Source organism: Aquila chrysaetos, chromosome 23 (assembly GCF_900496995.4).
Source record: "Aquila chrysaetos chrysaetos chromosome 23, bAquChr1.4, whole genome shotgun sequence".
Lineage (NCBI taxonomy): Eukaryota > Metazoa > Chordata > Aves > Accipitriformes > Accipitridae > Aquila > Aquila chrysaetos.
In genome coordinates, this window is record NC_044026.1 from 6,955,325 (window position 1) to 6,968,515 (window position 13,191).

The 13,191-nt window shown below is 47.4% G+C and overlaps 1 protein-coding gene across 2 annotated transcripts in view; it reads left to right on the forward strand.

The window, feature by feature from the left end:
• Positions 1-10,270: 10,270 nt before the first annotated feature.
• The window catches only part of TBC1D8 (TBC1 domain family member 8), a 50,188-nt gene continuing 47,267 nt past the window's right edge, over positions 10,271-13,191 (forward strand). For both annotated transcript variants that reach the window (XM_029998671.2, XM_029998672.2), the window contains exon 1: positions 10,271-10,428. In XM_029998671.2, coding sequence (XP_029854531.1) covers positions 10,302-10,428 — 127 coding nt within the window. In that variant the 5' untranslated portion in view covers positions 10,271-10,301. The remainder of the gene's footprint in view (positions 10,429-13,191) is intronic.

Below are 13,191 nucleotides of genomic sequence, written 5' to 3' on the forward strand. Positions count from 1 at the left end.
TCAGAGCATTTCATATGTCTACTTGATCAACAAAGGAAAAAAACAACTCTGTATTTACACAGTCTTGTACCAACCTCCCCATTCCCATAACTCTTAAGCCTGTGGCTAATTTCAGCTAACGGAGAGAGAGGGGCAGAGGCCTGGAAGAGAGGGAGCTGTACAAGCTCCATCAGCTGGAAGCTTGGCGGAGGAGAGGGGGTCTTCCATGGAGTCTGCCCTCATTTTTGCTCTTCAGTCTCTCAAGTCTAACCAATTTTCATGCTCTCAGTTCTTGGCCGCTCTGCAGCTGTGTCGGACCAGCCAGCCTCAGCATGGAGGCCTTGGGAGGGAGTCCAGGACCATGCTGGAAGGAGGGGAGACAGGAGGTACTGGGAGAAGGGGGGACTGAAGATGTAAAGGCAACGTGGGGATCTGGAGGGGGGGTGCAGGGAGACTGTTACAGTAAGGGAAGGCAGAGAGGAGAGCGGAGGCTGTTACAGGTTTTGCTGGTTCTGCTGCCCACAAAATCCCCTTCTTTGACATGTGAAAGGAATGTGAAGGTGCGAGACAACAGGAATTAATAAATAATCAGTAATAGTCAGTGCTTTTCAATTCCAAGCCTTTTATAAACATTAATGAATCTGCATGAGCTGTTGGAGAGGTATTTAAGCCATATTCCATTTTCATAGATAAGGAGATGAAAGCTCTGGCTTAAGTCCAAAGTTTTCAAAAGCAGAAACTACTTTTAAGAGCTCTTCTCAACACTCAGCACCAGAACTCCAAAGGGATTGATTTCACAGTTGCCGTCATTGTCAACTGTATGCTGATTACTTCTGCAAAGCTAGGTCTAAACCTGTGCGCTCAAAAGCAGCAACGACTTCTGAAAATTCAGGCTCTGTTGGCTTGTTGGGTTTTCCCAAAGTATATAAGGAGAGACTGGTTTATAAGAGAAATAGATATGTAAAAACATTTTAATTTGTTACTATTGCACCATCACAAGAATGGAAACGAACACTTTGTGGGCTTAAGACACTTACAAAAAGGGCAAAGTAAAACAAAGATTAAAAGACCTCCAAGCAAACCCGTTCATCTGTGCAAATGGGAAGGGAAGCAGAGCACGTTTTCAATTCTTTCTACAACTCCCGTAAAGACTAGCCAGATGTTTTGGGTGCATTTCTGTGTGTGATGAATATTTTATTCCTGAAAGGAATAGAAAACATGGACGTGTATGTCGTCACCAGCTTCGCTGAAGTGAGGGAGAAACAACGCAGGACTTGATTAGAAACCATGTGAGTTGGTAGTCTGAAAAAAAAAATGTTTATAGCAGTATAATAAAAAAAGGAAGAGAGAGTTATAGTTATTTTCTTTGAGATGATGCATTCCCAACTTTAATTGTTCTGTGGCCATGTTTGTTTCAAAGACTAATGTCTTCTTTGCTTACCTGCAAAAACATGGGTGCTGAAGAAGCCTCCAAATTCTGTTGAAATGGTGGGTGTCACGTTTAAATTAGCCAGCAGCCAAAACAGGAGGCAATCACAGAGCTTTCACACAGAATATAGCAGTGAGGTAGAAGCAGAAATGCAGTACTGATAAAGAGAGCAGGTTCAAATCCAGTCCTAGGCACGTGGAGCTGTGTTCCTACCCGGCAATATCAGCGATGCGCCACGTACAGTCTCAGCATAACCTTGAGTGTCATAGGAGATCAGTGGGAAGATGTAAGAATCACAACAGAAATGCTCCTTTGGGGATCCCGAGTGCACAGAAATGAGTAAAAAATTGCCAGAAAAAAATTATCTTAAAGGGTACCTCAAAGGAACTCACATACACATTTTAAGACTTGTCTCAAAGCGCTGACACTTCTGTGACAATCAGGTTTGCGCTGTGACACAGTTTTGCCACTCTTGCAGCTGCAGCTCCCCACGGCTGGTTCGAAATCCTCAGGAGGTGAGCAGAAATGGTGGTTCCTCCCTACACCTTCTGCCGCACCGCCGTGCCCAGCCCCGGCACCACCAGCAGCCCCGGCACGCTCACCCCGACGCTGCTCGGGTGGTAACGTGGCGTTGAGCCCTATGGTGGGAGATGCCGACTCTCCCCAGCTGCCAAATAGGCGGGCAGGGTTCACAAAAATGGAAAGCGGTAGAGTTTTATGTGGCTTCAAGATGGTCGTAGAGTCCCTGTGTGCACAGGGTTATGAGAAATCCCATGGAACAGGACTACGGCATCAGATCCCGCTGCATATAGGCAGGATGGAGACCATAATAACTTAAAGGGAGATGTTATACTTTCATGTGTTTCTGTTCTGCAGCTCTTGTGTGGCTTGAGTTCTTTGGCTGAGAAAAAGGCATGGTTATTTCATGATTTCAAAAAGGTCTTTCTGTTTAGATGGACGATATTTCAGGGGATGGTTGAAGGAAAAACAGGGTAAGCACTTAAAGGAAATCTTTAAAACAACAAGAACCTCTGGCTCCAAGTGCAGCAAAGCAAAATGGAAACTCTGCCAGCTTCGTAGGCCTTACTTATAGCTAAGGCAGATTGTACTCAGATCCAGCAAAAGGCAGCTGTGGTAGAAATACCCCTGTCCATCTTCATACAGAAACAAGATGGGGCACTATAAACAATGCTGGCATACTTTTGGAGGTGGTTTGGGTTTTGTTTTTTTCCCCAGATCACCTAACTATTGCTGAACTCCTGAAGACTTTTTGATCTTGGAAGATGAATTAGTATGAGGATTTTGGATCAGGAAACAGCCCTGGAGGAAGCTGCTGCTAACACTGGCCACTCCACTTCAGGCTTCCTTTGAGACTGCCTAGCACGAGTGGATGCCAGCAGCTACGCTTTCTGTAGCATGTTAGTGCAGCAATACCTTTTTCCTATCAAGGTCATTTGCTTTCACTGCTGAAACACCACCGCTCTACAGAAAATTGCAATTAGAAAACGAGCAGGTCGCAACCTCCATTTAGGAAGTTTTGTCCTCTCTGCTCTGGGCTTTTCACCTTGTCACAGGTTATGGAGCCTTTGCACCTTTACTTCTGATTCTGCCACCTTTGTTCTTGGCATCACTAATTTGCTGTCTTGTTCAAGATCTCGTATCACCAAGTTTAATTCATTACATTCCAAAAGGTATCAAAACCACTGGCTGCTTGCTTCATTCTCCTTAAAGAGTGCCAGTGCATTTTAGGAGGCCAGCTCTTCCGTTCCCACTACACTATAGTGACTATGCCATGTCAAAAATAAATGGTATTCTTGGAATGCAGTTTCTTATATAGGGCTTGACATTCCCCTCCTTTTGTACCAGAAGAATTTTAGTGTCTTATTTCAATGTCGAACTGGGTGATATATAAAAGGGAGGGTTCTATCCATAGCTATTTCTTTGAGAATGAAAATGCCTCTGAGACAAGGGGTCAGGGCCCCTGGAGGACGGACAGGGAGGGGGGTATCCTGGGCAGTAATATGAGAAGTACCTTCTTCTTCCCATCACACCAGGAGGCATCAACAGCATCTCCTCTTGGCTTTCCAGGGTCATTACCAATGGGGTTGGGCAAGCTGTGATGAAGAGAGGTCTTCTGCACCTACTGAAGGTGGGGAGGAAAGCAGCCGTAACTCAACTCTGGCAGAGTGCAGAAGCATTATTAAGCCCTGGTGGGGGGGTGTCAAGTGATTGGCAGGGCAAGTCATGGTCACACTCCTCTGCTGTCCTTTGCAGAAACAGTGGCCACGAAGCCCCTGCCTGGGTTTCCCCTCTATCACCTGCGTGCTCTGCAGGGATTTGCTGTATGTGAGTATAGGGCTAAGGGACTGGTTTTTCCTCCAGTGTTTTGGAGAACTAGAAGTTGAGTGAGACAAGAAAAAAGTTGGAGAATTACTGCCTTAAACCACATGTATGTATTATTTTAATTACATGTCCTGAGAGGGGCTTAGGAAATGCTTATCAAACACCTTGAAATATGATAGCCCTTCCAGTGTCACTGTAACTGTGTGGTTCCCAGAAAAGGTTTGGCAGTCCTAAATTGCAGAAGTGCATTTTGCAACTGGAAGTCAGGGAGTGATGCTGGAAGTAAAACAAGAAGTGGAATCAGCAGCACAAACATTTTGGACATTGCTGTCCTAAATAGTTCATCGAAAGACCTAGTACTTGAATGAGTTCAGCCAGTTGAAATAAAAAAATGCACATTATAATGTTGTTGACAGGGAAAAAGCCATGAAATATTATTGCATAAAACTGTGAGTGAAGACCTCTAATGTGTTTTTACAGTGTTGCCTGTAGCTTAATTGCACTTGCTCCTGATAGTGTATTATATCTTCTTAGATCTTCATTGTTACACAGGCATTAATTTAATCAGAGATAATAAATGAAACCTCTGGAATTAATTACAGGTCATAACAGTTTTGTTGCTTTATTAGAGCAGGCTGGAAGACAAAAACATGTGGACCCATAAACATTAACTGGCTTTTGCAATCCAGTCGTTAGAGGAGAGAGATGATGAAGATTAAATTACTTGGAAATGTAGCTGAGAATGCTCACGCCGTTTCCACAGCAGTTCTTGGTGAGGAAGACCTTGACTACCTTTGCCATCTCCTGGATCCTTTCAAACCCAAATGCATCTTGTGTTTGAAGCTATTTAGAAGATCTAAGCTTAAGAATTGCTTCTGCATATTCCCGGGATCTGATACATCTGGCAGGAGGGGTCTTTGCAGTGTGGTTTCAATGGAGGCATGCTGCCAGGAGTTGGGAACTGCGTGTGAATTACCGTGATTTCCCTTTAGGCCCTCTTGTTTCTGCCAAATTTGAAGTGGACTTTCTGCAAGTGAGAAGCAAACATGGCCCCTTTCCAACAGGACAATGTCTGGGTGGGTGTCTGACGTGAAAAACCTTGCAGAGGAGCCTTTCAAAGCATCTTAAAAAATCCCCTCTTGTAGGGGATATTTTGTAGTGAAGAAAGTCATTAGCTGGGCATAGGAAGCAGAGGGCATCTTACTTGGTTGCCTAATCTTTCTGATCACAGAGTTACATTAGAAAGTAACTCCATCTTATATAAAATGATTTATCTTATACAATTTCTAAAATGCCTCTAGTCCCTTGGTACACTATTCAGCACAGTAAAAAACTTCCCGGTCAGCAGGATTTGCTTAGTATTTAGTCTAACCTTTCCTTTTTGAAAAAAAAAATATCTTTCTTACTGCTTTTAGTGACTTGCTTTTTAAATGCAATAAATACATCTTCGTGTATAACACGCTGATACTTGTAGGCAGCTATTTTGTGCTCCACTTCAGTTGTCACTTGCAGCCAAGGTACACATATATCAGACCCACCCAATCGGAGCTCACAAGTCAGCTTTAAACCCTTAATAATTTCTGTTGTTCTTTTCTTAAACTGTCTCCGCTAGATCTACATCATTCAAGCACTGAAGTACTCTGAAATTAATATACAAAGAATGGTCCCATTGGACTTCTGTAGAGGAGGACTGTTATCTACCTGGTCTGAGATGGGGATTTGTCTCCACAATACAGGAAGTATAATCCTATGTTACATGGAAAACCTGGCAGTCTTAGCAGGGGGGGATTTTGGATCTTGAGGGTCCTTTCAAAGGGTGACCCTGTGCCTGGAGGAGCTTGCTGAGGGCTTAAGGCTGCTGCTGGGTGCTGACCAAGTGTGTCAACACATCTGCTCCTTAGTTCGGTGTAGGTGGGAGATAAGGTCTTTTCAGAATCCAGCCACATATCAATATAGAGAATCTGAAGACTTGTGGCTTCAGTTCTTCAGAAAAATCTCTTTCCTGCTGTCTGAGTGCTCAATGGTTTTTGGCCAGAGGGCTCCGGACCTCCACATTGGCTGATGGCTTCAAGGGGACATGCCACTAAGAAAGGTAAATGTGTTGATGCCTGCTGACAACTGGTCTACAGGAGGCTGAAGCCATAGTGGAAAACTTTGGGGGCTGCAGAAAATAAAGGGTTGAAAACAGCCTGTGAGGCTTTTTTTTTTTGTCCCCTGGAATAAGTATATTTTAGTTGTTTTTCCCTAGATATATTAGCCAGCAGTTTGAATTTCCAATGGTATATTTGCTAATGTATATTATTTCCCTAGCACCATTAGCCAGCAGTTTGAATTTCCAATGGTATATTCGCTAATGTCTATTATTTCCCTAGCACCCTACACTATTTCTCTGCACTCACTGCTGCCTCTGGTACATCCAAACTTGGGATCATCTGGGAGTTTCATCAGCTGTGTCTTGGGAATTCAATTAGCTCACTGATTAGGGCTTTTTCAGACACTAATAAAGAAACAAGGTAAAGACTCAAAACTGGAAACATGGAGGTGATTGGACTGTGCACTTGCAGAATGCTAGCCAAATTCCAGCTAATTTGTTGCTGTAGGTATAAATAAATGAAGCTCCATCTCTAGGCTCTCATTTCATGATAAATGCAAATAAATCTCCCTACAGTCTCCTGCCTGAAACATCAGCCTGTTTCTTTCCCCCAGCCCAGGATGTGCATTCTTACCCTAGTTTTCCTACAGTCACAACATAACCAAAGAACTAACCTGTCCAAAACACTTGAATAAATAAAAGTTAGTTTTCAACTAGTTTAGTTAGTGCAATTCACGACAGGAGGTCTGGTGCGGGGGAGGGAGCATGGACAACCTGTTTTGGTGGCAGCCTGTACGTGTATCAGCTTCAACTATGCAACTGCAACCCTCGGAGCCTATCCTAGAGCATTGCATGCTCTCCTAAGTATGTTCAAGCATTGCCCCCCCACCCTGATGTAGGCTCAGAGGGTTCGGTCCCTTCTGCGGAGGGCCAGCCAGGCAGGAGGAGGTCCAGACCACCGCGGCTGCCTGTTTCCTGCCCACGGAGGCATCATTCATTTGATGCACATGAGGAATCCGCCTTCCCTGAGCATCTCGGTGACATCCAGAATAAAAATTATATGCGTGTTTGATGGATGAAAAAGAAGAAGCCGGGTGAAGTTAAAGGGCATGCCTAGGGCTGGGAAGGCAGTCAGTGACAAAGGCAAGAAGGGAAAGCAAAGTTTTCCCTGTGACTGTCCCCTGCACCCTGTGCAGTCTGCACTCCGTCTCACAGACGCTCAGGATCTCTGCAGTTTATTCCTGGTATGACTGATGCTGTGCTCGAACGTAGACTGAACATCAGACTCCCTGCCCTGTGCTATTTGGTACTGAAATTTGGAAAGATACATAGCATCATAAATAACCCAAACACAGTCATTTCAGAGCGCATGTTAAGGGTGGCACAAGGCCAGAAACCTCATTTTCTTTCAGTTCTTTCCTTTCAAATCCATCTTCATTTTTTTCTGAAGCTATTTTTCTCCTGCCTACTAACCTTAAGTACCTTCAAGCAATTGAGTAAGGTAGTCCTATCTTTTCTAGACTATATCAGAGAACTTATAAAAAGGTGTTTAGCTTCTCACAGCACCCTGTTTTTTGTCCAATAATGCACTAGATTCCTGTCCTCCCTGGTTTTATTTACCTCTCTAGACACCAGCATTTTAAGACTATAGCCTCACAGGAGATTTCAGAAGATCCTCCGATCATCCAAATCCTGTTCAAATACCGGCTGTGGAAATAGCCAGTACATCGCTGCAGGACTTTCTCCGTGAACATAAACCTTTTGTTAGCTGTTGCCAAAGACCATCTAGTTAGCAGGTAGAGGCTGCAACATTTGGTGGTGAAACATATGTGCGGGGTATTTTTTCCTTGCTGGTTTTTGGTTAAATAATATAATAAGCATGTTCAACTTCTTTCTGCAAGCCTTTTTGACCTGGAGGTTATCGGCGCCTGTTTCGGTGCCACAGCGGCTGTGTTACTGCTTCCTCACGCCTGCGGCTGCCCGTCTGTTCGAGGTTAGGAGGGGTGCAGAAGAGCCAGGGGAAGGGCATGTGCGAACGGCCCTCAGCCGTGCCGCGGCCAAGGCCAGGGACCGTTCAAAATACCTGGCCTGGCAGTGTGAGGGACGTGGTGCACACCGAACGGCTTCATGCTCCATGTGGCTCCGGAGGGTTCATGTGTCCTGCTGGCTTCTGTGGGAAAGGAGATCCTCGGGGGGTGGGAGCGAGGGTGGTGGTATCCTAAAACTCACAGGCGTTTTGGCAGCGAGCATCTCTCTGCAGCCTCCTCGGGATGTCAGCACAATGCCGCGCACAATGCCACGTTGAGAAAGAAGTACGCTCCTACTTTCAGTAGATGTGTTTATTACTATATATATTACAAAGTGCTTGCTTGTACTTTGATGTCCTGGATCGGTTTTCCCTCATCTCATCCATCCCCCTTCCCCAACTCCGAAGCAACTTCTCAGAGGTTCTTTGTTAATTACCTTCTACCGGTTCCATGTATTGGAAAAGCTGCTTATTTAAAAAGCACGAATGATCCCGTATTGTTGGGCCAACTTCGACGTGGTTACGAAGCCCATGACTCTGATGGAGTACTGGTAGTGGTTCAACCAGAAGCGTGTCTCAAGGTGTAATTAACAGAGGCAGGTGTGCATGACACCGGATCCTGAAACCAACTGCTTTACTCTTTCGCTAACTCTCAAGCTCAAAAGCACCTCAAAGGCCAGCAATCTGCTTGGTCCTCTTCTCAGTTATGTCTCAAATCAGCCTGCCCAAACCCCAAGGTTGAATGTAAAAAATGCTCCAAAAACATTAACAAAAATTAATATTCAAATATCTGAAAAGGGAAGAAATAATCACTGTCTCACTTCACCGAGCATTTAAACTTTCAAGACTTACATGTCTTCAGGATTGTTTTGGGGGCAGGGGAAACCTGTGAGCTATTCTTAACCTGAAAGAGCATTTTAAATAACTCCTTCTTACACTCTCATTAATTTTTAAATACATTGTTATGTGGATGTCCATCATCTCCTCCTTTTAACAGCTTTTATTTTTGTATCAGACAAGTAGTATGCTCACAATGCTTGCTTGCTATTCTATGTATGGAAATGAAATCATTGCTTTACATCGAACTTGTAAAGAACACGGATCACACGGCGTTTGCTACATTGCAGCTGAGTACAGAATTTTGCCTGCTAAATGTTCCCACTGGCAGCTGGAAAGCAGTCCACATGGGCACCTTCCAAATCCCAGTTAGTAATTACCGCTGGCTACGCTAACTAGCGCACTGCAGCATCAGTCCCTTTCAAAGAGTTGGGAAGTTCACAACTCACATAACTATAGGTTGAGCTTGGTAAAGTGAAGCTCAGGTCTAATCAAAATTCTCTACTTAGAGGGATCTTTGCTCAAATTACGAGTACGTGATTTAACCCACAGCGACCGGGGTCTTTAATCCAAATGAAGAGCGCGTGAGGTTTAGCAGCCTGCTACTGGAATGGTTATAAAGAAATTATTTAATATTTGCTGTTAATTGGAAGCGGAATGTGACTGAAAGAAAGCACACCGGTCACGTTTCAACGGCAATCTGGGATAATGAGAACGTAAAATACAGCGTCAGAGCATTACCGGCGTAAGGTGCTGCAGCAGGAACCATTCGTGCGGGCTCACAAACGATCCCACCGACAGCTCAACCGCAAGCAGCGCCTGACCGTTTCTTAAATGAGAAACAAACCGCCGTAAAACGAAGGTTCTGCGTTTTCAGTCGAAGTTTCTAGCCCTGGCATCCAAACACCAGGGCAGCTGCGGGCTCAGGCTCTGGGCTGTGAGCTAGAAGAAAACAGGAAAGCAGAGCTCCCCCCCGCCGAAGCCCGGGCACCCTTCCCCTTTCCTTCCCGCCACCCGCGCCGGGACGCGCGGACCCACGGGCGGGGGTGCGCACCTACGGCCCCCGCGCCGAGCCCGCTCGCAAAACCTGCGGGGACCTGGGGGGGGGGCCCGATGCAGGCGCTGCCCGCTGTGAAAAGGCGGGTGCCGTCCGGTGCCGGGCTGCCGTACGCCAGGCTGCAGTGCCGGGGGGGATACGCGGGGACCCCGGGGTGCCGCGGGAACACCCCTGTGCTCTGTGAGGGGGCTCGGGGCGCCACGGGACCCCCGAGAGGGAAAACCGGGACACCCCCCCCGCTCCCCTTCCCTCTGGCCGGAGCTGCCCCCCCGGCCCCGCCGTAAGGGCACGGAGCGGCTCGGATGGCGGCGAACGCCTCGGCCGCACAAAGCCCCCGGCTCCCCGCGAAGGGCGGCCCGCGGCCGGGGCTCCGCCTCCCGCCCCTCCCCGGCGGCCGGGCCCGCGCGGAGGGAGCCGAGGCTGGGAGCCGGAGCTGGGAGCCGCGCAGCCCGCGGGGGGCGATGTGACCGGGCTAGCGGGGGGTGCGGCGGGGCGGGGGGGGGGGACGGAGGGAGAGGAGACGCCGAGCCGGGGAAAGATGTGGCTGAAGCCCGAGGAGGTGCTGCTGAAAAACGCCCTCAAGCTGTGGGTCACGCAGAAGAGCAGCGGCTACTTCATCCTGCAGCGGCGTCGGGGCCACGGAGACGGCGGCGGCCGCTTCACGGGTACCTGGGGGCGCGGGGGGGGGGGGGGGCTCGGCGGGGCGCCGGGCCGGGCGGTGGGTTTCCCCCCCCCCCCGCCTCCGCTCTGCCCTGAGGGAACTTGGCCGTGCCGGGGGGACCCCCCACCGGCGGCGGGGGTGCGTGGGGGGGCCGCGGGAGGCGGGAGCGGCCTCTTTGTTCGGGCCGCGGCGGGGCCCCTCAGCGGGCCGGCTCGGTTCGGTTCGGCTCGGGGGAGAGCGCGAAGCGGAGACGCCCCGGCTTTTCGTCCCCCCCCCCCCCCCCCCCCCCGGAGTTGCCTCGGGAGCAGCTTCGTGCTTCTGTAGCCTTGAGCACCGCTAAACCCACTTTTATTTTATTTCCCCTCCCGGTGGCTAAGGGAAGCCCGCGGCCGGTGGAGTTGGCTGAGGAGAGCCGCCGGGGGGGGGGTCGGGGTCGGTCCCGCTCGGCGCAGGGCTGGCTGCAGCCCGCGGAAACCCCGGCGGGCACCGGGCGGCGGTCGCTGGGCTCGGGGGGGGCGGCTGGGGGCACCCCAGCTCGGCTGTGCTCCCCCCCCCCAGACGGTGGGGCTCTCGCCGCCTCCTTTATGTAAAGGGAGTTATGTAAATACCTATGGGACTTCGGACTTCGGCCCGATGCATACGTTACCGGGAGGGGGTTGTTAATTCGGTGTTGTGGAAAAGTGGATTCTGAGTTATTTTTGCATTGATGGTACTACGGGTTATGTGGCTGTAGGTGCGGCACGTTGTACCCGCGTGGCACTCCAGGTACGTGTAGTGGAGGATGTGTACGGAGAAGAAGGATCGCGCTCTACCCTCGCAACAGCATAGATCTCTGGATAACTCCAGTGAGAACGTTGCGTTAGGCTGCGTCGACGTTGTAGGGTAACCGAGCAAGGAATTTGGGCCAAACTTTTGGTTCAAAGGCATCAGCAGCTGAATTCAAACAAACAATACTTTGAGGAAATAATACAGATAACAGTGTAACTCTTAAAAAGCAGACGAGGCTGTTCTGTACCTTTTAAAAATCAGTATTTTTAATGGTGGCTTATATATTTGAAAGCATGGTCAGGTATTTCCCAAGCTAATATTTTCTACGCAGTTTAAGAAGCTACATTACCACATTTGACATTTATTTTATTAAAACCTTTTGCTCCTGAACCATTGACCCCTGCCACTCAATAATACTGGTTTCTGCCTTTTTTTTTTTTTTTTTTTTATCAGAGCTTGTTCTAGCTGTGGAGTCATAAAGAGCACAAAACTCAATTGTGGCTGGGTAGATCCCATGTTATCAATGTATTGCTAATGAAATGCTAGCCCTGGTAAGGTTAATGGAAGTTTTGCCAGTGAGTTAAATGTTTACCCTCATATTTTTCCCCTGCCCCCTGTGTGGAAGTCATAGGCCACTCTTTTGTGATTGTAAGGATGATGTGGATTAATTTTCAGAGTTAAAAATAGCTGTTTACAGCTGCTTGATTTAGGTCCAGGACAATCATGAGGTTCAGATCCACAAAAGTTAACTCCTCGCGCCTGAGCTTTCCATGGCAGAAATTTGCAAGCTTCGACCAAACAAACTGCTTTTTCTCTCTGGTTAAGTTTCAGGTGAATCATTTTGCTGAATCTACAGTGCACGGGCTTGCATAAATCTCTCTTGGCTTGCAAAGGAAAGCCGCTCCTGTCTCAGACAACATTTTCCAAGGGAACTGTAAATTCTGACCGTCTCTTAAACCATTTGGAAATGTTTGTACTTAAAAGGGCTTAGAAATGAGAGTCCTGTAACAAAAAAGCAAGTGTGGGGAAGCATTAAGCATAGCCAGAGTTAGATGGATAGCTTAATTTTTTTTTCACAGTTTTTACTTGGGATGAGCGAAACAGAGACCTGTACTGAGAAACAGTTGGGCTTTGCTGATAAGTGCTTTCAGTGCAAAGCTTACCTCCTGATTCTTGCTTTACATGACTATAGAGATGCTTTATTAGTACCTGCCTTTTCCAAACTGACAGATAAAAAGGGCAGTTAAGCACCACCATATTTCAGAGTATGGTCTACCAAGCTGTAGAGCCCTAAATTAGAAGATTTTGTTTGTTTTACTGGGGAAGTGAAGCTTAAGTGAGAACAATATCCATATCTGTTTTCTTTTCCCTTTAGTAACTTGAGCCCTGGCCAATTGCAATTAAGTTTGATGGAAAGGTAGACGTTTCAAAGGTGTGAAAGATCCTGTACGCGAAAGCAGGTACCATGGTAAAGGAGAATCTCACAGCTCCTCCGGTGAGGAGGAGGAGGAGGCTGCGTATCCTCAGGCTGTGTTAGACCCACACAGGATCAGCAGAAGAAAACCCCTGGGAGACTCCCATTTCATAAGTAGATGGGGCAGTGGACCACCCGTGACATAATTTGCTTTAAACAGGGTGGAAGGGTGCAAAACCTGAGCTGCCCTTGCCCGTGTTACTATAACATGGTATTTGCACTGAACCTAAGTGAGGACATCTGTTTATGGCCCTATTCTCATATTTGCATGGATTTTTTTTTTCTTCCAGTACGCTTCTCTCTCCTTACCAGGGCATTTTATCCATTATGTAAGAGTAAGTTAGCACAGCTGGAGGGTATATTTTATGTGGATTTAATTCCTGAAGGATGGACTAGAGATGATCTCTCACACAAAAGCGCTTTTCTTCCGTATCTACGTTTCTTTCTTTGAGTACTGTTTTTCAGTCAGACTCTGAGCAGATGTTTGTAAGAGAGAGACTATGTTTACTACTGTTTCTTAATTTG